The sequence below is a fragment of the Brienomyrus brachyistius genome, chromosome 12 (assembly GCF_023856365.1).
Source record: "Brienomyrus brachyistius isolate T26 chromosome 12, BBRACH_0.4, whole genome shotgun sequence".
Taxonomy (NCBI): Eukaryota; Metazoa; Chordata; class Actinopteri; order Osteoglossiformes; family Mormyridae; genus Brienomyrus; species Brienomyrus brachyistius.
Window position 1 is genome coordinate 16,808,742 of NC_064544.1, and position 27,316 is coordinate 16,836,057.

Here is a 27,316-nt window from a genome sequence, read left to right on the forward strand (position 1 = left end):
AATCGTAATATATAAATGACATCGAATATGTCGTTCAGTTTGAACCCTCCTATCTTATACGGCCATAAAACAAATCCTTAAATTAACGCTAGAAAATGTGAGCGTTATATTTTTTAAGATTCACATCACTCAGTATGGGCTTTAATAACCACCACATCAAATGCAGATGCGGGCGTATCTTTACTCGTCAGCTGGATTTTTACTTCATTCACTAAAACAGCAACGACGCTGAACATACATATGTAATTCGTTTACACGGCTGCATTAATACTGTAGTTTCAAATCCAATTTCCATTTAAAAAGCAAGAGCCTACAGTGCGTGGAACTTCGATCACCAGACAGCAATAAAATCCATTCTATCCGTTACTTTTATTAATCTTAAGATTTTCTCAGTACAGCCATTAAGCACAAACAGCTGACTCGCCTGTTAGGTTGCGTTATGTGTTGAAAATTCAGCGTTAAAGACACTGAATAGAAATACTTTCTAAAAAACATATGCTTTTTAACATCCTTTAGAAACGTGGGAGTTCTACTAAAATTCAATACGATCACTGAATAACCATAATTTCCGTCTTCTAGAGAATTATAATAAATTCAATGTTCAACTGACGTAAAACAATAACATTTTATTCAGACCGCCTTTTCTTGATAAACGTTTGGTCTCAAAACAAAAATCCCTGAAACGCAAAAAAAACTGCGCGATAACTTGGGCTGTGTAACACATACACTTGTCTCCGCTGAAAAAGTGAAAATCCAGTTTTTATCATGGCCTTATTCGACATACAAAAAAAGGCAACGGTGATTGTAGAAAACTCTACAGTTGGAATATTTTCCTCCATATTAAAAAATAAATTAAGAATTTAAAACCCACCTCACAGACATCATTCATACACACCAGTGCTATTTTTCCATCTTGATCTGAAAGGCCAGACGAACATTGCTGGCCGGTTAACTTAGTAATGGGAAAACTGCACTCTGAAACCTAAACTAAGTGCGATTATCATGCCTTTTCAGTCACCAATGTGCCTAACCCTGTCTGTATTATTTATTTACAAGATTATACCAATCAGTGACAATGCACAACAAGGACACCCGTTCTCCCACAAAGAGATGTAATTCTGGTGACATCTGGACAATGGATAAACGGCAAATTCCAGTATATGCCTCTAGAAGGTGCTATATATTCACAAACACGCATGCCAAGCTCCAAGACTTAAAACGGTTTGCTTTTTGACGCCTTTATAGCAAATTTCTCTCTCTCACACACACACACGCACACACACACCACTCTCATATATAAAACTTTGCCCACAATAACCAAGACGGTCCTTCCATATTCATCGTCCCCTAACGCTGAATCTACTGATCCAGGCTGTTAAAATGTATTAATTTATGTATTCTGTAAAAGGAATAATTTATTCTTTGCAAGACAGATTAACCCCAGTGTATAAAAAGACGTTTCGCTGTGTTGCCACAGCCAATGTGACCAACGGCCACCCACAGGGACCAAATGTCAGCGGGCTCAGGGGAAGGTGGATGTGCACTGAGACTGCAAGGTCTACGCCTCCCCCCCTCCTCATGTGACAGTGGTTGAGTTCTGGCTTCGAATTGAGCACCAGGCCATGAAAACGTCCCTGGAAGACAGACAGTGGTAATTTTGAGATCTGGTGATGTAAAGGGCATTATAAATAAAATGTATTATTATTATTATTATTATTATTTATTATTTAAATTCAGGCAAAGCACATAATATCAACTCAGTCAAACTTACCTGCTATAATGCAATGTTAATAAGCACCTGGATGTCAATAAGTTGCATACCAGTGACATTTATTCTTCATCTATGGCTATGTAACCCATTATATACACCACAATAAGAAAGCATGTATTTAACCCTAGTAATGTCACGTCTATATTGAGTATATCGGAGACAGGAAGTGTGTATGTAGCAGAGACCTGCAATGGGTAGCCACACACTCGTTGCTGCAGTACTCTCTGTCCCAGTCTTTGCTCTCCACGGGGGGGTTGGTGCATCCCGCTCGGACACAGCGGTGTGGGGTGCCCGAAGGCTGAGTGGGGGGGACTTCTTCTGGCACAGGAGACACAGTCAGCTCCACCTCCATCTGGATTAAGTGAAAAACAGACAGACTTAGCACGCCTTGCTTATCAAAGTGTGTTAGTGATTAAGGTGAGGAGCACAGAATACAAAAACAGATTCAAGAAAATACCTAAAACCCTACCTCACTAGAGGTGAACTCATCTGCCTCAGCTATGGTGCCCTCTGCTGGTGGGGAGCAGGCACTCACAACGGCAGCAGGCTGGGCTACCTCCATGGCCACCACCGGGCTGGACGAGACAGACCCTGGCACTGAGCAGGGTGCCGCCGCTGCTGTCACCATGATGGGCGTGGCTAACTCAGACTGCAAGGGGGCGGGGACAATCTTGATCTGCAGCGGGGGTGGAGAAGCTGCGGTGACTGATACCACCGGCCCTGTGCCACCACCACGGGGTTTGGCTTGGAGAGGGGGTGGGGCAGGGGAATGGACCATCTGCTGTAAACGGGGAGGTGGGGGGGCGTTCTGCATTTGCTGAAGGGGTGGAGGTTGGCGGGGAGCAGGGGAGGTGGAAGACGAGGTAGGGGAGGGCTTAAGCATTCGGGTGGCTGGAACTGTAGCAGTCGCAGCTACCTGGCCGCCCTCCCCAGCAGTAGCCGGCTTGGAGATGACAATCTTTGTGATGGTGGGGGGTGCAGGTGCCGAGGTGGCCGGAGCCTTGTGGGCGCTGGTGCGTGAGCGAGTGGTGACCTGCGGCAGGTCCAGGATGATGTTGGAGGTGCAGATGTTAGTGATAGTGTTCTGCTCTGGGGCATGGTGGGGGATCCGGGTGGAGCGAGTGGGTGCGGGTGCAGGTGCAGGGGCAGGACCAGGGGTGGGGGCAGGGGCTGGTGGAGGCGGGGATGGGGGTGTTTCCATTACTTCGATGGCAGCCTGGACAGAGAAAGGAGGAATGAAAATCAGCATGCAAACCTCTGGGTCTCCTCACAGCACCGTGCAGCCACCTTGGGAACATGTTACAGTGCTTTGTATAAATATACATCCCCCACTGGGTTTCTCCATATTATGTAGGGTTAAACCTAGAATTAAAATGGATTTAATCAGGATTTTATGTCACAAATACACACTAAACAATGTCACAAACCCCTAAGTACGGTCTGGTTCCACCATAAAGTGACATTGCTGGATGGGGTCAACCTCTGTGCAATTAAAGTGTCAGATGAATTGAACATAAATACACCACTCCCCCTCCCCGAGACTGAAAAACTGAATGAAAATATTCAGTAGTTACACAATCAACAGTTTTATAAACTTTCGCATCACAAAAGTATTTTGTGGAAATCAAATAGTAGAAATCTAGATTAATTTCAAAGTGTAACAGGTATAAGAGTCCAAAGGGGTTTATATGAGTATGAACGTCAATAAAACCCCGTCTGAAACTGAAGAGAAATGCAAGTGACTCCCTGAGCTCAAAAAACACGTGTCAGTTATACTAAAGCTTTGTCTTACCAGAACACCCAGGCTCACTGTCCCACCAGCTGGCGACAGCAGGACCCATAGCCTTTTATCTCTGCATAGCCCCTGGTTATCAGGACCTGCCTCGTCTGATACTCACTCACCCGACACATTATGTATCCATTTCTCAAATTTTAAATGTTGAAATCATGAGGATATATGGGCTTGGAAGTATGGCACTATGCGGGTGTGTAGGTTTGTACAAAGGCACGCTTGGCCTCAATATGAGGTCATTGTGTCTATTTTGCAGTATAAATCGCAGGCATTTTTGCATGCCGCATGTATAAATGTGATCTTCTTAGGACAGACTCCTGTATTAGGCTTTGATTATGCACCACTGGTCTTTCAGCCTCTTCTGTCCACTTCACAGCGGCTGAACTCCTGAATGGGCTGCCGCACTCTCACCTCGGAGACTTGGGTGGCTCTGTAGGCCGCAAGTGCTTTCAGGTACTCCTTCTTCGCCGCTTCCGTCTTCCTTTTGTACACCTGCAGGGGGCAGTGTGCTAATTAGACAAACTACTTAATCACGGGGGGCTGATTAACTCTGCAGCAAGTGACATATGTATGAGCACGAAGCACATGGGGAAGACAGACTGAGCATCTGCCAGCTCAGACTCCAGATACAAGCCTTGCCCGAACCTTTCCTTCGTGCGTGCAAGCCTGAGGGCAAGGTCACGTGTCTCTCTACCTGCTTCTGCTCCTCCCCGAGGCTGTCCCACATGGAGGCCACGATCTTGGAGACCTCCCCGAAGGTGGCACTGGGATTCTGGCCCTTGATGGCCGCCTGCGTGTCTCTGAAGAACAGCGCGTAGGCCGACACGGGCTTCTGCGGCTCGTTGGGGTCCTTCTTCTTCTTCCCCTTCTTGCCTCCCCCCGCTCCCCCCCCGGCCACCCCTCTTCTCATGGCTGGGGGGGCGCTGGAGGACGAGGAGATCGGGGAGTCGGCCAGGGAAGGAGTGAGGGATATAACAGCAGGAGAAACTGAAAGGGAGACAGGCGACTCCACCAACACAGTCTTCTGGGAAAAAAGAAGAGGAAACAGATGGTGGCACACTGTTAGTGAGCAAACAAGGGGGCGAGGAGGTGGGCAATCACGCATACATGCCAAAATAGCACAAGTCAGGTGTATTCATCTGATACAAACAGCCGTATCCTTAGAAATATCTGTACTACAGAATCTATAGGTCACATGCATCTAGATCCAGATTCATGCATACAAATAAAACTAAAGTTAGGGACCCAATTCCTTAATTGAAACAAAGAAATGTTTTGGCTGATATAGTAGAATACATACATTCAGATTCCACACATTCACATTGAACATATTAGGCTATTATCTTGCAATTATGATAAAAAAGAAATTCTCTCCCACTTCTCCATGTCTACACCTGTGAAGCACACACCCAGCTAATCCAAAGAAATGTGCCCTAAGGGGTGGCATGAATTGGCACTCCTGACACCGGAAAGGGCATCGCCCGCCGCATGGCTGCACTCAGGTGGTTTGTCGTGTGGTGGGTGCGGCAACGTGCTGTAATCAGTGCATGGTCCTTACCTCCTCCAAAGGGGTCCAGTAATCTCGAATATTCTAACTGCTACACCTCCAAGGGACTTAATCGGTGTTTTAGATGACTCTCTCAGCTCTCTGCAATCAGCCACCCGCTTCCCAAATGCTCAAACTCCTAAGCTGAAGGGCTAACATGGCTGCTGTGTACACCAGGTACTCCAAAATCGGCATGGCAAAAACCACACACTTACCCAGATATTTACAATAAATAATGAAGGTTGAAAAAGATCTTGTCCATGACTCCCGACTGTACAAAGACAACTTCTTGACTGTGACCAAGAATCAGTGCAGAGGAAACGACCGGAGTCTGTCTAACCCTATTCATAGTCTTTGGAGTCCAAGCCAGCCATCACATACCCAGAAGCAAAGATCATTCCACTAGCAGCACAAAAGGAGCGTCTTCCTTACATCTGCAGTGTTCAAGATGCACCTGGCTTCCCTCCCATCTCTTCCAGGGTGGAGATTAATGCTGGTCTCATGCATGCATATGTGCATTTTTTTATTTAGACGGTTATCTCTTCAGCCAATGGCCTTGGCAACTCGTCACAGTGCCAGGCTCCTAAAGAGTGGATATCCACAAACCCTGCTCAAAGCAACATGCTTCTTTCACCATTGCTTTCAGCATTACAGTATCTTCAGACAATTCCCTCTTTCCAAAACACCTTATGACTCACAGCATGTCATTGAGATCCACGACTGCGCAAAAAAAAGTCTGATTTAAGCTTTACAGACCCTTCTATCACGGCTAATCTACTCCTAACTCCTAACCTGACTTCATGAATAAGACAGGAGACTTCATTAAAGCGATTTGGCAAGTGGACAGACTAAAGGGGCAAGCCTGCCCAACCCTGCCGGCCTTGGTTGCAGACATATGCTGACTTGGTGGGTCTTTGCAGGTGACTCTGCCTACGAGACAGTCTGTCAAAAACTGAGGTCCTGCTGTATGTGAAAATGATGGAACATTTGGTAAATAGGTCCAAATGAGTGAGATGCATATGGAAGAACTAAATAAATATAATAAGACAAACTGAAGACAACTCAAGAAGACAAACTGGAGGGTGAAGTAGACTCACAAGATAGTGGATGGGGCTCTGTAGGGACAACAATGACATGGAGATGATGGTGAACTATAAACAAAGCTAAATAAATAAAACGCCAAGACAGATTTAGTAGGAAAAGCAGGACTCTCTTATAACAAGCAGCGAATCACAGGGTGAAAAAGAGACTAACCTCAAACCTCACAGCTGCCATCCCAGCTGTTCATCCCAGCACAACTTGACTATTTCCACCAAGACAGACTGCTGGAGGGTACAGCTACACGCAAGCAATACGCACAGTCCTACAGACACAGATTCTATGGAAATATCCTTACCTAATAATGACTCTGCCATATTAGTCAATTTACACTAGATAACTGCCTTTTCCAGGGATGGTCTTTGTAGTCTCATTATGTGTTTCATGACTGGCAGGTTTGCTAAATAAACAACAGTTCTAATAGCAACATCTCTTGCATCCTTTGATATGCCGACGATCTTAGAAGACACCACAACCACCCATTGAACCCTCCTCCCCCCAGCCTCACCCTCTAGAGTTTTTTTTTTTTTTTTTTTAAACAGCGCAATAAAAAAAAAACATCCAGTCAAAGCTGAAAACACCTCGATAATGAGGGAGACCAGAGGAAAATGGAAGGAAATACTAATGCTAATGAACATAAGAAAAACAGCTCAGTTCAACAGTGGTATAAAGGAAAACTGTGCACAGCACTTGGTAAAGAGGGAGCTCTATAGAATGTCACAGGCAGCTGCCAATAAGAGTGCACACATGATTAGTTAGGAACGCTGGTTATTACCCACTTATTACCAGTATTATGCCAGGTGTTTACCGACCCACACAGGTGTCAGACTCAAATGCTGCCAAAATGGGAACTAAAAATCTGCCCCCACGCATTCACCAGTGGTGCTTCCAGTCCCACCACAACAGCTTACACCTTCAGTCCACACGAACGACAATGACACCAAGCAAATAAAAACACCGTGGACACGTTCGGCTCACTGTCAACGTCAGTAGATAACAGGCAAATATGCAGACTTTACCTGAGCAAAATCACTCATGTCCTCATCTTGCAGGGAGTCAGTGGGCGAGGGCGTGGCTGAGAGATGCTGGTCAGGTGACTGTGGACGAGGCAGGATAGTCCCACCACCAAGGCTGAGCCCGAGTTGAGCGCTGAGCTCTGATTGGTCGATGGTGGTCAGCTGGCTGTGGCCCAGCAAACCATGATTCATATCACTCAGCGGAACATCTATAGTCACTGGGGAAGAGCTGCTAAACTGAGACCCAACAGGATGGCCCAGCTCCTGGAAAGAATGAAGTGTTCCACAAATAAGAAAAAATAGAAAAATCAGAGGTTGTTAAATAACTAACATATCAATATTAATTCTATGGTGCTACAGTTGTAAAATGTAAACATGACACTGCTTTGCCTCACTGTTATGCCCGATCCTCACCATGCCGAGTGTTGAACTCAACAAAGCTCCCTCTCCTGGCTGGTTCATAACACCCAGGTTTAGGTGTTCCAGGCCCTGGGCAGGGGGGTTAACGAAGGCAGAGGCAAAGGAGGGATCTTCCCCACCAACCACAGCATTCCCTGGGACTCCCCCAGAGGGCCCCTCGTCAGACATCTCCCCGAAATGGGACACCACATCAGACACAGTGAGAGCAGAGTCGGGATCCAGCGAAATGGGGGGAATCTCAAACTCCTCATCGCCCAGGCTGGGGGTGTGAAATGTCTGGTAGAGGGGTAGAGGCACAGACGCCGATTAGAGCAGCATAATTATATCATGATATATTGTCTACATATCGCAGGTACAGTGAACAGTCAATATATAGTAAGAAATGGCGTGTTGTGTGAAATGTAAACTTTCTGAAGGACTGTGTCTTGTGTACTGGGTGGACCCACTGAGGGACTGCGTCTGCCTGGACATATTGACCAACAGGGATAGCATGTTTTATATGTGTTGACATTCTGAAGAGCAGTGTGAGTTCTGTGTCAAGATGCTACGGAAAAAAAATGCACCTCGGAAGATGACAGAAATGGGTGTCCGGACCCACTGATGGTGAGATAGTTATCACTGCCTCCAGGGAACTGCAACACATCACTGGAAAGGTAAATCATCCCTCCTCCCTCTTTCATCTCCCTCTCTGTCACATGCATTCAAACCTAAACACACTATCCCCTATCAAAATTCCACACAGTACCGCACATCTACACCATTTCACAAATACACAAGCAGGCCCATCTCTATCTGTCAGACTGACAAATTATTACCATTAAAATAAACACAGAACATAATAGTATCATAACTAGCACGTGCGTAATTAAGCATTATTATCTGCTGACATTACTGCTAGCTTAATCAGCACTCCGTCGATGCGTACGTATACGTGACCCAACACAGCCGGAGCGGTCAGCCCGAGCGATCTGGACTGGATCACCTTGTTTACCGAATCGTATCCGCCGTACGCCTGCGGGTCCAGGAAGTCCGAGTCCCCGTACTGGCCCGCGTTGTCCGACAGGTCCGAGTAAAAGGGCAGATCCATGTTTTGACACGGTTGGTTTCATTCAACCGCAGTCAGTGGCGATCAACGTAGTTTTGGCACCCAGTAATATTCCACGTAAAGGCCAACTGTCACTGAGTCACTAAGCACCATATGCGCAAAACTGCTGAGCTGCACGTCGCCCTATTTAGCCGATGGTCAGCCACCTACAGAACTGCATGACGTTCACCGCTTGGGCATGCTAATATTTACCTTATTTACCTATCAATGACATATACCTATTATTTCCGAGCCGCAAGAAATGCATGTAATCACGTGAATAAAGGGGCCGACTGCTGATTACTCACGTAAAGGACAGACACCGCTATGCTTAAATCGTGCAGCCATACAGACACACAGACACAGCTGGCGACTATATAGAATGACTTGCTTAAGTATGCATCTGGTATATAGCTATAAGGCGCGGTAAAGAGAAACCACTCAGTTATGTGAGCACATGAAACCTAAAATTTAAGCTTTAACCATTAGACCGTGAAACAATCCGGTGACCCCGACTGAAAGTTCGCATATTCGATACTGATTCGGGAAAAAATGACAATCTTTTGTCAGATTCTTAATCCAGTCTCCCGATCGATTTATTTACAAAGTAACCTTAAAACATACGTTTGCCGGCTCGCTGTGTTATATAATTGACTCAGACAGACTGTCAGACTCTCTGGCGATGTCTGCCATGGAGAACTAGCTATGGATTAAATAGGATCAAATATTACGAGGAAAATAAAGAAATCCCATTAGTTAAATGCGGTCTGGCGATGAAATGCGTTGCGTTGTAGAAAACGCGTCATACAGAAATATTCCGCATCGTCAGTGTTGTTTAAATGAGCTTCTTGGTGTTACTTTCAGTCCTCGCTGAGAATAGCTGCGGCACACACATGCATACTACCCCCATTCCTATGGTTTAGCCTGGGTGGCATCACAGCACTTTAACTGTTTCTTACCCAGCAGACGTGTCACACGTGTTTCTGTCACCACTTGCCATATTTTCGCCTGGTACTCCGACGATGTAATTGCAGGCCAATATAAAATCCACGCACAGGCCATATATTAATAAGTAGCCACCAAGATCCCATAGTGCAATTTGTACAGTAAAACATTAAGAACAATTTTATTGTACTTCTTCGTTTGCCAAAGACCATTCAGTGTAGACAGAGTACAGTTAAGCTTTTAAGTCAAAATAAGTTACAAAATATAATCACTAAAGACGTGGCAAGGTGACTTAAACTATACTGTTTTAATATACCGCTTTAAAAGCTAAATAATGTATCTTTTTTTCCCTAGATGAAATAGGTCTTATCTTTCGGGATACAACGAACGGGCACCAAGGGCTGACTTATTCAAGACTCCCAGATGTACCTTTACAATATTACGGCGAAGTAGGCGATCAACATTTTATAATGCATATCGTATTTTTTACCTTACAAATGTCCAAAACAACTGTGCTAAATTAGTAAACAAACCAGTGAACTGATTTTGCAATTTACAGTAACGAACACTAACGAGCAAACAGTAGTAAAAAGTACAGGGCGTAGATGGCTAGCTTTAGCCAGGTACGAGCTTGATGCACTACGTTTTGGTCTGTGATTATTACGTGACTGTTATCATTTAAAATCTTATACAAATTATAAGCCTACATAGCAGAAGCTCCCGATTTTTTTGATTACCTCCATACTGTTTCTGCAATTTATTCGTTTCCTCGTTCTTTACACCGATCCTCACACGACCACAAAATCACAACATGGCACCAAATTCCGGATTTCATTGGATCACAGGAAATGACGTTCCACAGGCACTTCCGCGTCCCGAGCAGTCCGAGTTAATTCGCGATGACCTGAGTTGTAAATTGTAAGCAGTACTAAGTATTAGAACGGTGTCAATACTACAGTCGATAGGGGAATAGTCGTCAAATCGCTATTATATTTTTCACGATATTCCTATTGTCTAATAGTCTACAAGGATCTGTTTCTGAAAGTTCGCGGATTTTAATCCTGTTGCCAGCAGAGTATTCTTGTTACAGTCGGTTCCTCGAGAGAAGCCCAAATACTCTGGGGGTGCTGGATACTGGCTAACCTGAAAACTTGCTTTTACATCTATGTCTGTGTCTCTTATCGATAACTAGATGCAATTCATGACAACCTTTCAACTTCCTTGCAGGGGCACATTAAGCACATCTATTCTGTTATTTTCATGTGTTTATATCCATTCCTGAATGATGCAGCTAAGAGAGCCAAGTCTAAAATCTCGTATGGCCTCTTCTGTGGAGTTTCCAATATAAGATATTATAACCCCTGTAGCCTTCATATCTGTTGTGTTGACTCATTTTTATTTTATTGAGGCCAGAGTCTTGTGAACGAGATAATAGTAATCCAGTTTGTAAACCACAGAAAATTAAACCTTCAATCACATCTTTCCAGACATCATCCTAAAGTATTAACACAAGCCACCAAATGCAATGACCCATATTTAGCCTAGACTTAATGTAGTGCATGCCACAAAACTAAACCCTGACATGCTATATAAACGCAGGACAGACACTGTTCAGATACTCTGGTTGGATCTTTCAGTGACTGTACTCCACAGTGCAGTTTTGTGCTCTCCGAGTTCATTTCTGGAGAGGTTCTGCAAATGCTGAAAGCAAAAAAGGTAGTAATTGACAAATGTAACACAAAAAGGCAAGCCTTGTGCTTTTTTCAAAAACTGGTTTTATTGCCATTCTTTGAACTTTTTGATTCTAGTAATTAAAAAAAAGATAAAACCTGAATTTTTTAAATGTTTATATACATCAAAAGTGGAGGACAAAAGTACAATTCCTGCACATTAAATCACTGTGGAAAAAAACACCTTCCGTTCACCCCAAAACTTTGGGGGGTAACACTGTGATCACTATCGGGATCAGAGCTGGGAGACACTGGATAGTGTGTCTCTTTAGCCAAGGCAGGAAGCAAGTGGCACCTGGAACCTGGTCACTCAGCAGGCTAAACAGAGATATGGGCAGAGCCCAGGGCTCAAGCGCATGGTTTCAGACAGCGCAACATGAACATCCTTCGGCTGAAGATCAGATTGATCTTTTGCTCTGTTTCATGCAAGAGCCAGAATGGTGGAAGCAGCAGAGTTAGTCACAGCAGGGTTTATAGACATATTGCCCCCTGGTGGACAATTCAGGGAGTGAGATACAGCAGGACTAATGGACAAGAGCAGCAGTTACAGCAGTTTTTAACCAAATTGCCTCCAGCGAGAAGATATATCACAATTAAAATATAACCTTTTTGTCAAGAGATTGTAGTTGAATATAGAGTGTGGGGTGGGGGGGGGTCAGCTACAATGACTGAACACACTCAGGAAACAAGGCAAATGCATGGATGGACACACACCACATTCATTTCCTGATGCAAACACCCTCAGTGGAACGTGCAACAGTAAAGTGGATTTATGCATAGACTGATGGCAGGGGTTCATGTTGCTTTGTTGCATGAATCCCCTTAATCCCCTGAATGCCCATTAGTCTTCCACTGTGTGCCACTCCACGCCAGCTCTAACAGTATGCTACCATTAGCCATGATTAATGTAGTTGTCTTTAAGACATTCTGCAAATCGTGGTCTATTCAATGGTCCACTATAACAGATCCACTAATTTGTGAGGGGTCCCAGATGAAAGTAATCCGAAACAGACAGACAATACATTGACAAACATTTAAGTGGGTTCTTTATGTAGTACTATGTTTCAATGTAAAAAAAAAATAAAGACCCTGTTTTGTAGAGAGGGGGACTCCCAGGAACCCAGCCAATGACTTTTTGTCTGGCATCTGAAAAAAGGGCCACATTCTTCCTCCTCACCATCACCTTTAGGGAGACCAAGTGTTGCTTTGCCATTCATTGTGGCATCATCAGGAGTAGATAGTGATGACCTCGCTTCCTCCCCCTCTGACCAACAAGACACGCTCAAGACCTTCTGTCAGCACCTCCAGAAACTCCATGTCTGCAAGCGAGTCAAGGGAAATCTACTGCATCGCTTAAACTGAGGTCATGGACTCAGGCCTGCCAGGCACTGTAATGTGACTCTTCTCCTTGAGGAGCAAACAGGGACCAAAGTGAACAAAACGAAGGATACAGTTCTCATCACCGTTTGTGTTTTTAGGAGGCCCTGGCATGTTAAGCAGAACCAGCCGAGCATCATGGGACTTGTTGACGATGACTTCATTGAGCCTGACAGCAGTATGCATGCGCCGGACATTCGAGTGGTCCCTGCAATACACACATACGCACACATACACACACACACACTACTCACTGCAGATACAATTACATGATGTCCATTGCTGAGACTGAAGAGCAGAATCGAAATGAAAGTATGGCAATAAGATGCTGGCAGTAAATGTGTTATCAATTTAATAATATTTAACACCAGTAGAATTCAGAAGTGGACTGTAATAAAAGAATTTAATAAGCTGACTCACGGTCGGATGTTCAGCATGTCTCGGAACCCCTCAGGAGTGTTACAGCCAGACTGGGCTTGGACTTGTAGCGCCCGCTCCTTAGTCCATGTCATGTGGACCCGCCGGTGCTCAGATGCTGACCCACCCCCAGGCCTCTCCAGTCCCCCATCTGTGTCGTCATCATCGTCGGAGCCGATGCTGGTGAGGCGCAGCATGGAATTCCTGTCCTTTACCAGCTGGGCCTAATGGAGAGACTGGCACACTTATACCAATCCAACCTCCACTCCTCTCCTACTAGACTCCCCTCTTTCCCTGTATGTCCTTCGCATGGCTGCAGGGTTAGGGATAACTCACACTTCCCTCAATTCTGGACAAAAAAAAACTCCAAAAGCCAAATGGAAATCACAGACCAGTACTGAATCAGTATGCATCCGAATGGAATCACAGACCAGTACTGAATCAGTATGCATCCGAATGGAATCACAGACCAGTACTGAATCAGTATCCATCCGAATGGAATCACAGACCAGTACTGAATCAGTATCCATCCGAATGGAATCACAGACCAGTACTGAATCAGTATCCATCCGAATGGAATCACAGACCAGTACTGAATCAGTATCCATCCGAATGGAATCACAGACCAGTACTGAATCAGTATCCATCCGAATGGAATCACAGACCAGTACTGAATCAGTATCCATCCGAATGGAATCACAGACCAGTACTGAATCAGTATCCATCCGAATGGAATCACAGACCAGTACTGAATCAGTATCCATCCGAATGGAATCACAGACCAGTACTGAATCAGTATCCATCCGAATGGAATCACAGACCAGTACTGAATCAGTATCCATGGTTTCACAATGCAGTCGATAATATTTTTTACTGAAGACATGTCAGTTTAATTTTAATCAGTGGACTATTTAATCTTAAAATAAAAAGTGTCATGTATTTCCTTTCATTTACAAAATTCAATTCATTTGCCATTTCTTTTATATATGTTTCACAATGGAGGTGGCCACATGTCATTTATAAGGAGTCCACATGCTATTTTGCTCTCAGTAATCTCAGTGTAGCAGTGTCTTTTGTTATTCTGCTACGTTTTGTAATCACCCGAAATAGGCTGTTTCTGTATATGGTGTAAATAATATCTGTTGTCCATTTGTGCTCATTTGTGTTTAACAGATCAATATTAAAATCACCACATATAATTAGCACCTTTTTTGTCATTGAATTTTAAAAACATACTAGCTAATATATTAAAAATATATCAATACAGGTTCCTGATGTTCTATATACACAGTCAATGATTATGTTTCTAGATTTTCAACCATTCATATAGTTAGAAATCAGCAGACTGATTGGCCGAAGAGTCCTCACACCTGGATTTCAACAGCCGACCTAAACGTTATCCCAAAAACCTGCACACACACACCGGCCCTAGCGGGTAAGACCACTTACCCCTGACTTATGTCATCAAAGCTCAAATGCATCCTTTACAGATGAACAAACTGGGAGTTATGAAAGTAAAACGGAGGAACGAAATTCAGGATGCGGCTGCAGTGGAGGGCTCACCTCCCGCTCTCTGTCTGACTTGGAAAGCCTCATCTGCCTGAGCATCTGGGACCGTTGCTCCATCATGAGCGTGCGCTCATAGGTGTAGGCACTGATGTCACTGTCATGCTGACAGCCAGAAGGAGGAACGGGACAGGAAGACACCATATGGTAACAGGTAAAAGGAAATATTAAGTGCAAAGAACCACATTCACAAGTGTAACAAAACTTAAAAATAGGAAGAGCGAAGTATGACTCTACCATCTCTACCACCTCCACCTCTGCCTCGATGCGGAGGTGGTACAAGAATGTCGCCAGGTCCTTCTTCATCTGGATGGAGTTGTCCTCCATCTGGGCAACTGTGAAGATTCGCATGCCACACTTCTTCCACACCTGAACGAGGACAAGGAACAAAACACTACACCTGCACAAATCCATCAATTCACAAGTAATCATTCTTATGCATGTTAACATACGTTCTCCAATTGTCCAAAGACAAAGTACGACTAAGTATCTAAATTACTTGTCTTGCATTATTAACAGGATTGAATGGTTTCCTGTAGCTTCAAATACAAACGGCTGCCACGTTGCTTAGACTTGTGTTAGATTATGCATGATGACCCACGATACTGGACAGCGTGAGCATCTGGCAGGCACAGACCTTGTGCTGTCGCAACAGGAAGGGCAGTAGCATGAGCATGCCGCCATCATGGACGATCCACCAGACGTCGATGGTGCCTTCGGTGCAGCACTCGCTGTTCGTGGGGAAGAGCGAGATGTTCTTGGGCACCAGCAGTGCTAGGCGGCCCGCTGTGGTCACACGCACAGTGTCTGCCATACAAAGAGGGGTCTGCCGTTACGGAAACATGCTGACAAATCAACTGGGAACCTCCTCCTTCCTCACTGGCTCCTCCGCACTCACTAATGAAGGTCTTCCAGGACTGAGGGTCCTCGCTCTGCCTCCAGGCATGTGGCCAGCCCATCACCACCGTGTTGGGGCGCATGCCGCCCAGGCCGCTGGATTGTATCATATGACTGATGCCCTCGCGTGGCTTCTGGGATATGATACACTGGCAGAAGCCCTTCACCCGCTCCTGCTCCATCAAGTTCTTCAGTGTCTAAAAATAAAGAAAATGTGGAGACGGAACCAAGGACAAGTCAGTCCCAGAGTATGACACAGCGTCTGTGTGAGAAGTGAACGAACAACAGAAATAAGTCATTCTTCATAGGAAATTAGTATCACCCATCACGGGAGAGCCAACCCATCACGGGGGCGCCAACCCATCATGGGGTACGCAATTTCACTCACGCATGCACACAAATCAGAAACTCCAGTTTAACATCAGCATGTCTTTGGACTGTGTGGGGAAACGGGGATACCCAGAGGAAACCCCATAACAACACGGAGAGAACATGCAAACTCCACACACATGGAGAACCATGGTGGAGACTGGAACCCTGGTCCCAGAGATGAGAGGCAACATTGCTAAGCACTGCGCTGCCCCGCCCCCCTGCATAATCCAAATGAAATAGGAAGAGACACCACTTTACAACAAGACTATCTTTATAAACGACATATTAATGGTTTATAGTCAGGTTATTAATTAGGACTTAACACTTCATACATCATTAACAATTATAAACGAGTTACAACAGTTTTTGTAAGTGGCAAAAGGGAGCCTTACTGTAAAGTGGTTCTGAAAATAAAAAATAAAAACAAGAAGAATAACCTGTTCGGCTGCAAGTGCCTCCCCGTAGCAGTGGAGGAAGTTCCCAGAGATGACAGTGCCCACAATTGTAAGGCCCTTCCCAGCTTTGAGCTGAGAGGCGAAGGTGAGAAGATGTGGGGACTTGACATGGGCATCCTCATCCAGCTTCAGCAGCACTAACAGCTGGGGCCTGCAGGGGGAGCCAGCACAGCAGAAAGGAGGGAACATGAGACAATTAACAAGTGCCCTGTACAGTATGAAAGCTTAAAATATAATCTGTGATGGACAAAGCATGCGTTATACCTCCAGTTCTTAGTGTGTGGTGGTCCCTCCTCCAGCCTAAGGAGGGCGTATCTAGCTGCACTGAGAGACAGGCCTCTTATCCCATCCCCCCATTCCTTTTCAGCCCTGGAGCACAAAGACAAGCACGACATTAGACCTCTACACAAACCTGCACATTATAAACATTATAACCTCTGCCCATTATACACGCACAAGTAAACAATTAAGCTGCACAGGTACCCAGTCACACCCAACAATGGATCGGGTTTGAGTTCTAAGTCAGCTTTGGTCAGGATAAACGAGCTGGAGATGTGAACATTTGTCTGATGTCATTATTATGCAGCTGAATTTCACCTGATATAATGAGAAGTGAGCCCTAAAGTACTATAGGGTATGTGTGGACACCCCTAACCTCTGACCAAATGAGGATTTTTCCACTGATTTGCAAATATTATCTTATATGTTAGGTACTTACTGTACTTTCATAACTAGAAATACCATTAATTTCAGAAGAATAACTTTTTAATTAAACCTACAAACAGCAAGGTATACACACGTTACTAAATCAAAAAACTGACGACTCTAGTTAAATGGTCTCCATGGTAACGCACCCGTGGTACTCAATGTACTTGTAGATCATGCCAGCAATCACCATGGCGACAATGGCATAGTACCACGATGATATGAACATCAGGGCAAGGCAGATCATCATGCCCAAAAATGAGAGGGTCCTAAAGCAGGACAAAGAGAGAGTTATTCCCACATGTGTGCCTGCAGCAGTGAGACTGTCTGGGTGGTAGAGCATGTCAGTACCAGTGGTAGTAAGAGAAGCGTGGTCTCCAGTTGGGTGTCCGCAGCAGGGTCTGTACAGCACAGGCCAGGTTCACAAACAAATAACACATTAAAAAGAACCTGAGAAACAGAGGCGAGAAGTCTTAGCACATGTGCGCATCCATCAGCACAGACAGGGGCATACGTGCATGCATGTGCGCGCGCACGCACACACTCACATTGACAAAATGGGGGCAACAAGGTCCAGTGAAGCGATGAGGATGCCCAGTTCAGCTATCAGCGCTGTCAGAAGTAGAGCCCATGTAGGTTCACCATTCGCCTTTCCATGGCCGAACACCTGCCACACAGCAGAGACGTTTTAAATACTTACAGACACCAAGAAACAACAAAACAGAAGATAGGGGGAGTGATGAACTTGTGTCTCACCCTCAGGAAGGGAATTATGTTGTCCTTAGCGATGGCCTGCAGTAGGCGAGGCGCCCCAGTCAGTGACTGGAGGCCGGCACCACATGTGGAGAAAAAGGAGCCAATCACAATGATCCAGGGAGAAGGCCAGGCAAGAGTGCCAACTACCAATTTTCCTTGCACTGACTCCCCAAATCTGTAGGAGCATCAAAGAGACAATGTTTTAAACAACAGACACCAGCCAGCCTTTTCACAGGATAATAATGATTACGTGTCCGACACTCTCAGTAGATCTGGCAAACTGATACGGACAGCCACACACAGTGTACTCACTTGTCTCTAAGGACCACTCCTTCAATGCATGCTCCAAAAAGGACCACACTGCTCAGATCTGACTCCAGGGTTGAGGACTAAAGCCCTTAAAAGTAAACATGACGCAGAAAAACAAAAGCCACCACTCACTTCAAGTAAATAATTTTAAAGGATGACAGGGAAAGCCAAATTAGAATGTGAAGGGGATTAACAATGAGGCAGACTATGAAGGCCTGTATGAGGAAGAGGGGAATCTATGAGAATGGTGGGGGTGCAAGAGAAGGATACAGACAAGGGAGGTGGTAAGTATGGCCAGAATTGTGCCGATAGGAATAGATCGTTGGGCATCCTTCAGATCCCCAGACCGGTTGGAGCCAGCCATGATGCCTACAAAAAGGCAAGAGAGGATAAGGAAAGTCTCAGCTTTGAATGTCTCAGCTGTGAGGAACATACAGCTGAAACGCTTACATTTAACTTTTCAGTAACCATCTAGAAGAAAATTTACAAATTCTGATCCAACTATCAGAAGCTAAAAATGGTGTATGAAGGCGTTTTGCAACAACTGTCATCAAATTTTCTGATTAATAAGAAATTAATAATTTCCTTATTACAAAGTCAAAGAGTGAGGGGCTACCTGTGACAGAAGGAAAGAATATTCCCACCAATACAGTAAAAGACGTGGTGATGTCAGCAATGACATAAAGATTCTGATTGGTCACTGGGTGCGGAATGCTGGGAGAGGGGATCGATGCCTTCTCAAGCACCTCCCCTTTGCTGAGGTAAGAACTCCATAGGTTGTCTAAAATGAAAGAGTATAGAGAATGTAGAAATAATTTAGATACATCAGGTTTCCCTATAGATGTCAGCAATATTAAGTTTGAATACTATCTTTCACTAAAGCATACTCAAACCTAATGAATGTTCTGATACAATTTCTTAAAAACCATGTTTTGCTTCATTTTGTTCCAATAGGGAAATGAAACGAGTCTTAAAACCATGATTTTCAGCTTCATTCATCCAAGTGAAGAAAGATCATCCCATTAAGTTTCTATGAAAGCTGTGATTCAACTGCAATGGCAATGCAATGCCAACAGAAGCATGCGAACACTTATGGATACATCAGTCAAACTATCTCCATTCTTTAACACCCGCCCCTTTGCTCCAGGTACCAGAAATAATGCCACTAGCGAGCCCGGGGATGCTGGACTGTGTGGTTGTGTTGCTGTGGGCAAAGAACTCATCGCAGGGGGCATCGAGCTCTGGACCCTTGCAGAAGTTGGCCCACAGGTCAGTTGTGTTCTCCGCTGGGCCTAGACTCATGGTTGTCTCATTCGGCATCAGGCTGTCCTGCACCCGTTTCTTTGCACAGTGCCCATCGGGGAAGGCGTGGGCTGATAGGGTGCGGTTTCCCAAGAAGCATACACTGGCAAGAACATCGACAACCACACGTAAGAGGTTCCATCAGATGCAACTCCACATTTAAAATGCTGTTATGTGGTCAAAATATGGTCATGTAACTTACTCAGAGCCCCGTGGGCCAAAGGCGGAGACCAGAGAGCCGGTGTAGATAGACAAGATGGACACAACAACACAGGCCAGGAAGATGGACGCCAGCTTGTTGACATACTTGACGCCCACGAAGACCAGGGTAGACAACAGCAGTAGAAAAATGGAACCATATACTCGCATGTTGTTCAACCTGGCCGCCCCATCCCCATCCTCATCATGGAATATGGCTGCAGAAGGTGTGATATACATCTGAGGAAAAGGCAAGGAAGAAAGGCGGGTGAGGGAAATAAAGGAAGAGAGGAGAGAGATTATGACGATATGGAAGGAGTGTGTAAGGAATTTAGATTTTCCAAATAATTTTAGCCTTATAACTAATGCCATCCACAATTACTCATCAGTTGATGGGTGATTTATCCAAAGCATGCTATGGACACAGTGATTCCAAGGTACCAGTGTGAAAGAGGGTAAAAATAAGAAGGGATAACCACAGAGAAGCAAAGCCGGGCAAAAGCACAACAGGATGAGCATGAGAGGTCAAGGGGTCACGACACGAACACCCTGCTACAGAGCACTGCGATGCATGCACACAGACACACACAAACAGCACCACAGAGCTTACTAAAGTGATAGTTCCAGCACATGGGGAGACCAAGGATGAAGTGGCAGGTAGTATGAGTGCAGGAGCTGAATTCTAACAATCATTAAAGTCAGTCAGAGCGAAAATACAATTATGGTGAAGACGGTGATGATTATGGTGGTGGTGAGGACAACGAAGGCTCTCCCACCAGAAGGATTTCGATGGCGCCCAGGATGTACATGGCCCCGGAGAAGGTGGTTCCCAGGTAGAAGCACAGCCCCACCGCCCCCCCAAACTCTGGACCCAGGGATCGAGAGATCATAAAGTAGGACCCCCCCGCTGGAGAGGGAACAGGAAAAGGTGGGATAGGGGTATGAAAAAACAAAAAGAATAAGGGATAAGGAGAACAACAAAAGATGTGGGATAAAGGATGGATGGGGGAAGAAAAAACAGGGAATTGGAAAGTCAAGAACAAGAAAAAGAATGATGAACATTAGTATTACATAGCTGTAAAGATGGACATTAGTATCATTATCTATCTATCACAATACAGAGTGCCGTTATAACTACCTACAGCGTGTAACAGTGTTAGAGTAGCATCTGTAAGCAGAGATCACACTTCACACATTTCTAGTGAGAAACACTATGCTCCTGATAACAGTCCACTGTGGATATATACACAAAAGGTATGAAGGCAGCGGAACATTACATAAGCACATCAGCTACATGTAGCAACCTTGTTTTTAACTAGGCAAACATCTAACCACAGAGAAAAAAAGAATAGGTTCATGGTCAGCAGGAGATCTGCACACCACCTATGCTAAAATCACTTCATGGGAATGTAGGAAATACATACCAGGTACCACCCCATTAGTAGCTATAGCACTCATAGAGATGGCGGTCAACATGGTCTGGAGAGAGAATGAGATTGTCGTCCTGTGATATGACTGAAATCATCACTGTAAGTGGCATATTTAAAAAGAAAATGTACATTTGCACGAAGGTGTGATCGGCATGTGTGTCGACCTACTGAAATATGCACAACTGACAATACTCAAGTGTTTAAGAGTACAAAAGTGTGGCATGAAGTCTACACATCGCAGAATGGGTATTTTACACGTGGATATTACACATTACATCCAAATATTTGGGTCAGGGGTCAACATCATTGGTCAGAAATAATTTAGATGATGAAAAAAAACATAGCCTACAGTCAAAACATTTTGCCATGGACCCAGAGGAGTCTAGCCAGGGACATGTTTGTCCATGTATGGAAAGGTGTTATGATCCATTATCTGGGTAGGTGGAGATGTAAAAATGGGCAGAGGTGAACAGATGTAGATGTATAGAGTTGTCTGAGCTGTCGGCTGCCACACTGGGCGTAACACTGACGCAGCTGCAGCAGATGAAGACGATGCAGAGTGCCTGCAGCACCCCTGCAGTTCCCACCACCCAGGTGAGTCTCAGGAACAGGATGACGCCAAATATGTTCTGCAGACACGGCAGGTAGACGCCCATGAAGGTACCCATCTGAGGGGCCTGGTTGAGAGACAGAGAGTCAAGGCCGGGAGAAGGACCGAGGTCTGCAAGCGGGAAAAGGCGGGGAAAAGGCACCTTGCTGGGTTTCCTCTCCTCACCGATGCTCTCGGCCTCCTCGTGCTCCTTGGCCCCCTGTGTCAGGTTAGTGTAGTTGGCCAGACGACTGAGAAGTGACGACACCTTTGGCCGGGTGTCCATCTCCTCCTAGGAAAAGGGAAGTACAGAGAGCGTAGCATCACCGATCAACACTCTGTTACCACGTAACACTGCCCGGACACAAGAGGAACAGCACAGAAAGTAGCGTCAAGATGTAGCACAAAATATTGATTTTTGATACACTGAATTTAACAGATACTATTTAAAAGTCCCAGAGAAAATGATTTTAATATATGCAGAATAACTACAGAAACATTCACATAAGGTGTAAAAACTGAACCAATATCTAAATTAATTAAGGTGAACAGCCTATTTTATACAGCCCATACCCATTTCAGACATAAAAAATATGCTTTCCTAAGTTATCAAGTACACCTGGTAGAGAAATAAAGTTTCTTTAGTTTACAGCCTTCAATATCTGAATACATCACTACAGCAACGAGCTGTGACATCACTATTGTGGGTCTTTGTGTATTCATTTTCATCTTTCTACAGCAGGTTTTATTTTTATTCTCACCTCCCAACAGTATTAAACACAGCACCCATATTTCCGAATGACTCCTAATCTTCTGCTTGGAAACTCTGATTGACTGAACAGCTGGTGGTGAGACCCCTAGTGGGTTTTAACGCCCATAATATTAAACACAGCACACAATGCTGCTTTGCCTGCTGTATCTTGCCTGGTATAACAATTTCAGGGAATAAAGAACATGTTTTTTAAACACCATTGAAGCCATCTTCGCTGTCCCTGATGTTTTCATTACAGTGCCGCTGACTTCAGCTTTTTGCTTATTTTTAAGCAAGCTGTGATTTTGTGACAGGTTTTTCAACAGCAACAATGCAGAAGCATGCAGTGATGAAAACCATAGAAAAACCAAATGTATAATTTTACATAAGCTAAAGACGACTGCATAAAATAACTACAGCTTCCAAGTAAAATATTCTGTTAGTGTTCTAGTCTGCTACTGTCCGCAAAAGCTTTTACTATAGCTGACAGCATGCCAATCAAGCCGGTAAATCTTCTGCCCAGCCTTGAGATTACTCAGTATATACTAGCCAAGTGGACTGAACTGACAAAGCAAATCAGTAAAATATATACAAACTGATAAGACACTGGAGGAAGCAAAAGCAAGGTACAGTACACAGAAATAGCAAATGACTGCGGCAAATCAGGTAATAAGACAGAAAAAGCTCCCCTACTGACCTCAAACAGAGCCAAGTTCCTATCGTAAAAGTCATCGTCATCCACACTGTGAGAGTTATTGATATACACATTGGACAGCTTTCCATGGCCATCTGCATGGGAAATAAAGACAGAAACAATATTACAGAGGAATTAAAGCACACTTGTTAGACACCGATTAAAACATTCCTTTCATGGGTCAAAATCTAAACATCTTGTAATGGTCAAATCACCTTGGAAGGAGAAAGTGTTTCCTTTTTTTCCCTAGTAAATCATTTATCCGATTTAGAAAGTCCAGGGAACAACACTCAAAGTACGAAATCGGCTACCCATAAGCTAAATTCGCTAAAAGATCTTTTGCAATCCTGATAATTTATTCTTTTTCAAGAGCATTTAGGGTATGTTTTAAAAAGAAAAAAAAACTAAAAAATAGTCCAAAGTTTACCACTGCTACTTATGAAAATGATTACGATTGGCTCATACATGCATCTTTTCAGTCTGGTACGTTTGTGAGAAACTTAACAAAAATGAGCGAGAAGAAGAAAACCGAGCAAGAATAGGTCACCAAAAGACATCTGTATTCTAATGTATTGAAATATTTTCGATTCAGAGGCACTATTGATCAAAAGCAAGTGATTTATTGGCACTGTTTTGCGTCAGCACAACCCACAGCAACACCACCAACCTATTTGACAGACTATGCAGATAACTTCTATTTGCTTGTGTGACCTACCATTTCACAACTGAACTTTCTCCCACGCATTATCATTTCACAATCACCTCATTTGCAGTTGACCAGGACAGCTCTAGCTGGGCAAAAAACTGAACTGACTTGTTGCAAAGATGACCAAGTGGACAGTCACTAACCTGTTCCGTACAACCAAAGACTCTGCAGTGAATGTCTGTTGATGGAAATTGAATGAATGTGTACTTAATACACTTATGTCAGCAATGGTTATGGCTTAATTAGGCTATTCCTCTAATTATTAAGGCTGTCCACATACTTTTGGCCATACAATGTAAGGACTGTACAGTGAGCACTTTTCTAAAGAATACAACAACACATCCTTACATGGAATCCTGGTCAAACAAATACCGCACTAACTATTCAGGTCTCTATTCAGGATCATCTCCTCATTGGCTCAGACCAGGTGCTGCAGAGGCCAGCCAGCTGGCTTGCATCCTGATAGGACGTTTCAAGTTGCGAGTGTACCCTCCATAAGTCACCTCAACACTTAAGCTGCAGCAAACATACACATTCCAACAGCACATGGTCAAAGTAACACACAGATGTCCAGTGGCTCTTTACAAAGCAGCCTTAAAGCTCCGATCTTATGCTGCTCTGACACTACAGACCCAACCTGCTTCCCACCACCTCCATTCAAAAATATTCAGAGATCAATAAAATTAGGGCTGCTTGATTATGGCAAAAATCACAATCACGATTATTTCGGTTAATATCAAGATAACAATTATTCAACACGATCACTCACCCATTCAAAATATCATGTATTTATTGAAGTTTTAATTTAGAAAACGTGCCTTTTTAACAGTACATTTCCTCGAACTCTACATATTACTCAACAGAGAAACAAAAAGGTGCTGGAAAGGGGTGCGCTGGATTTATAACAAGACAAAATGGGAGCATCATTATGAAATAAAATGCGACAATCATTTCATCTCCATGAATTTGTTTTGATAATCACTAGAAGCCAAAATCATAACTGAAATTAAAATTCAATTAACTGCCCGGCCCTACAAGAACCCCTGTGTTGAAGTGTCGTCAGCATAAATCACAGACCTCAAAAGTACATCTCATTTGTGTCAGCATGCATCTATGTGATGATACACGTGTGTGCTGCTGTACATAATTCATTGGGCAAAGTATGTGACCGTGTCAGACATATTGGAATAAAGATGAAATGTGATACAAACTAACATGAGAAACAGTTTCTTAGACAGCTAGCCCACCTTGCTCAATGTTGCTCCGGTCAGGTGTATCAGCCCCTGCGGTTCCCACGGAGGTGGTGACTGCACCAGAGGCTTCGCTCGGGGGCTCGCTGCGGCTCACACTCTCCCGGGATCCAAAACGCACACGGCCACTTGATCTAGAGCTCACATCTGGCGATGTGTCCGACAAGCCCGGGATGTCCTCTGCTTTGGTCGGCGTCACAGTAAACCGTACTGAAGTCATTGCTATTAGGTGGCAGTGTGTCTGGATGATTTTGCAAAGGTTCTTTTCACACTAATTTAAATCTCTCTGCTGGCATATAACTACATGTGCATTTGCGGCTCTTCATTCTGATGGATAAAAGTGTAATTATTAACTACTTTTTGAGTGGAATTTTAGTTCAGCATATGCTAGCACTGAAGTGGTACTGATGCATTGCAGTTAACAGCTGCAGATACTCCTAAGAGGATAAATTAGTACTTCCTCCGTCATGGTTTCGTTCAACATTCTATCAGAGTGTTAGATTAACCTGCAGGTTTTGCAAAATTAAGGTGCTATTGTGTTTAGGGGTGGGGGCGGGGTGGGGGTGAAAGAAAATCAAAGAATTACGTAAATATTAAACGAAAATCACACATATTCCAGATATTCAGAGAAAGCATTTGGCTGGCTACTAAAAAGCGAGGATATAAATGTTAACCTCTAAAAATTCATGTGCAGTTAGCAGCACCATTGCAGTCCCCCGTCATGGTCAGACAAAAATAACATTGTCCTATTCTTACAAGCATACTGTCACTAAAAACGCCGTGAAATTGCAACAGAAAAACTGAATTGCGCTGCAAACTGGCGTAGCTCTCCGAAGCAGCGGTTCTGTCCGGTAGGGGACCATTTCCTTGCGGTAAGATGTTATTTCTTTAATACACAAAAGCGGTTCCAGCCAGTTTGCCGCAGCAGCCGGCGTAAGAGATTATTTATTTAAAAAGGCAGGAGCGCATCGCAAGCCTTTCGGGGTTTGGGTCTGCGCTTACCGGTAAATCCCGCATGTTTTCAGAAAACCGCGGCGTAAGGGCGTGGGTACATAAGCTGACATGTTTGACAAACTGCTCGCCGGGGGTCTAATGAGCCGCCGGCATCCGGGGTGGCGTGCGCACGGAGCCGCACGAGTCCCCAGACGGGGAGCAGCGCACAACCGGCCCGACTGACGGCCAGCCTGCGCCGGCGTTGAGTATCTTTCAGGGACACTGAGGGAGTCCTTCCAGAAACAATTTGGTGGCGGTGCGTCGCTGGATTTGGGGACTGGCAGGTGGACGCGGTTTGAAGACACGCAAATATCGCCGCCGGTTAACCCAATAAAGCACGCGAGCTTAAGTTTCTGGCTTCGGCCAACTGAAAACCAGACAATATAAATGTCTTAAACCAACCAATTAAACAGGCCTACAATATAATTTAAATACCAGGTTTTACACATCATTATCCTATTTATTAGTTATATACAGTGTAAGCAGCGTATAAATGTATCTCGCGACATTGTACTAACAGTATCTTACAATAAGGTAAATTAGCTATCTATAAAAATCAATCAAGGGGACAAATTAGTCAATAGAGGCTGTATAATTCCAGCAGGCTGTAGTACAGCTCAATACTTTCAGATTTATTCCAACTTGTTTTTTTTACTCGAACCTGCCGATTATTTATTTTTATTTCACACAACGTAATAACTTCCGCGCTTAAGGATTCGCCAGTTTGGCCTTGTACAACTACATTATGAAATGGATGAAAACATGCTTTTTACCCAGTGGTTCCTACTAGCGCCTTATGCTCCCAGTGTCCGCATTTTCATTGCTCTTGTTGGTTCCAGCGAATCCTAGGCGCGTCCAGTCGCCGCTCACAGTGTCCGTTGAGCTGCTGCGTGCGCGCCACCGAGCAGCTCGGTATCCATGCGAGCGCGCCGCCGGTTTGTACTTCCTCTTTCGCTTTGTTCCGCGCCAGTTCTACGCACGTGGGCTGCTGGTAGAACATAACCATTAATTCCAGGGTTTTCAGACTTACGACAGATTAGGATATTTTAGAAACGAAGTAACGGGATGGGGGAATAAATAGGATTATATCCTATTTAAATGGATTTATCTCCTACTGCAATATTTACTTCATTCATCGTCAAATTCA

At 44.3% G+C, this 27,316-nt stretch overlaps 2 protein-coding genes across 6 annotated transcripts; both read right to left on the reverse strand.

Moving 5' to 3' along the window:
- Window positions 1–350: 350 nt before the first annotated feature.
- On the reverse strand, window positions 351–10,558 carry tox4b (TOX high mobility group box family member 4 b). 4 transcript variants are annotated; one of them, XM_048969820.1, is made up of 9 exons: window positions 10,410–10,558; window positions 8,207–8,275; window positions 7,638–7,919; window positions 7,227–7,487; window positions 4,258–4,587; window positions 3,975–4,055; window positions 2,241–2,987; window positions 1,957–2,123; window positions 351–1,634 (listed from the first exon to the last, which is right to left on the reverse strand). In XM_048969820.1, exons 1-9 carry the CDS (start codon window positions 10,413–10,415, stop codon window positions 1,577–1,579), a joined length of 2,001 nt encoding a protein of 666 aa, XP_048825777.1. In that variant the 5' UTR covers window positions 10,416–10,558; the 3' UTR covers window positions 351–1,576. The 4 variants fall into 4 exon arrangements, with proteins under 4 accessions (XP_048825777.1, XP_048825776.1, XP_048825775.1 ...); XM_048969819.1 differs by having other exon boundaries at window positions 8,635–10,531; XM_048969818.1 differs by having other exon boundaries at window positions 4,258–4,584; window positions 8,626–10,531.
- An 866-nt stretch (window positions 10,559–11,424) lies between these two features.
- On the reverse strand, window positions 11,425–27,101 carry LOC125704379 (solute carrier family 12 member 6-like). Of its 2 annotated transcripts, XM_048969815.1 has the most exons (25): window positions 26,943–27,101; window positions 25,174–25,707; window positions 23,224–23,315; window positions 21,939–22,067; window positions 21,717–21,863; window positions 21,181–21,235; window positions 20,533–20,663; window positions 19,761–19,996; window positions 19,408–19,661; window positions 18,873–19,037; window positions 18,527–18,625; window positions 18,260–18,317; window positions 17,948–18,122; window positions 17,740–17,858; window positions 17,543–17,641; window positions 17,341–17,460; window positions 16,751–16,855; window positions 16,469–16,637; window positions 15,661–15,856; window positions 15,400–15,569; window positions 15,000–15,131; window positions 14,760–14,867; window positions 13,200–13,420; window positions 12,854–12,987; window positions 11,425–12,721 (listed from the first exon to the last, which is right to left on the reverse strand). In XM_048969815.1, exons 2-25 carry the CDS (start codon window positions 25,394–25,396, stop codon window positions 12,630–12,632), a joined length of 3,429 nt encoding a protein of 1,142 aa, XP_048825772.1. In that variant the 5' UTR covers window positions 25,397–25,707; window positions 26,943–27,101; the 3' UTR covers window positions 11,425–12,629. The 2 variants fall into 2 exon arrangements, with proteins under 2 accessions (XP_048825772.1, XP_048825771.1); XM_048969814.1 differs by having other exon boundaries at window positions 21,717–22,067.
- Window positions 27,102–27,316: the final 215 nt, after the last annotated feature.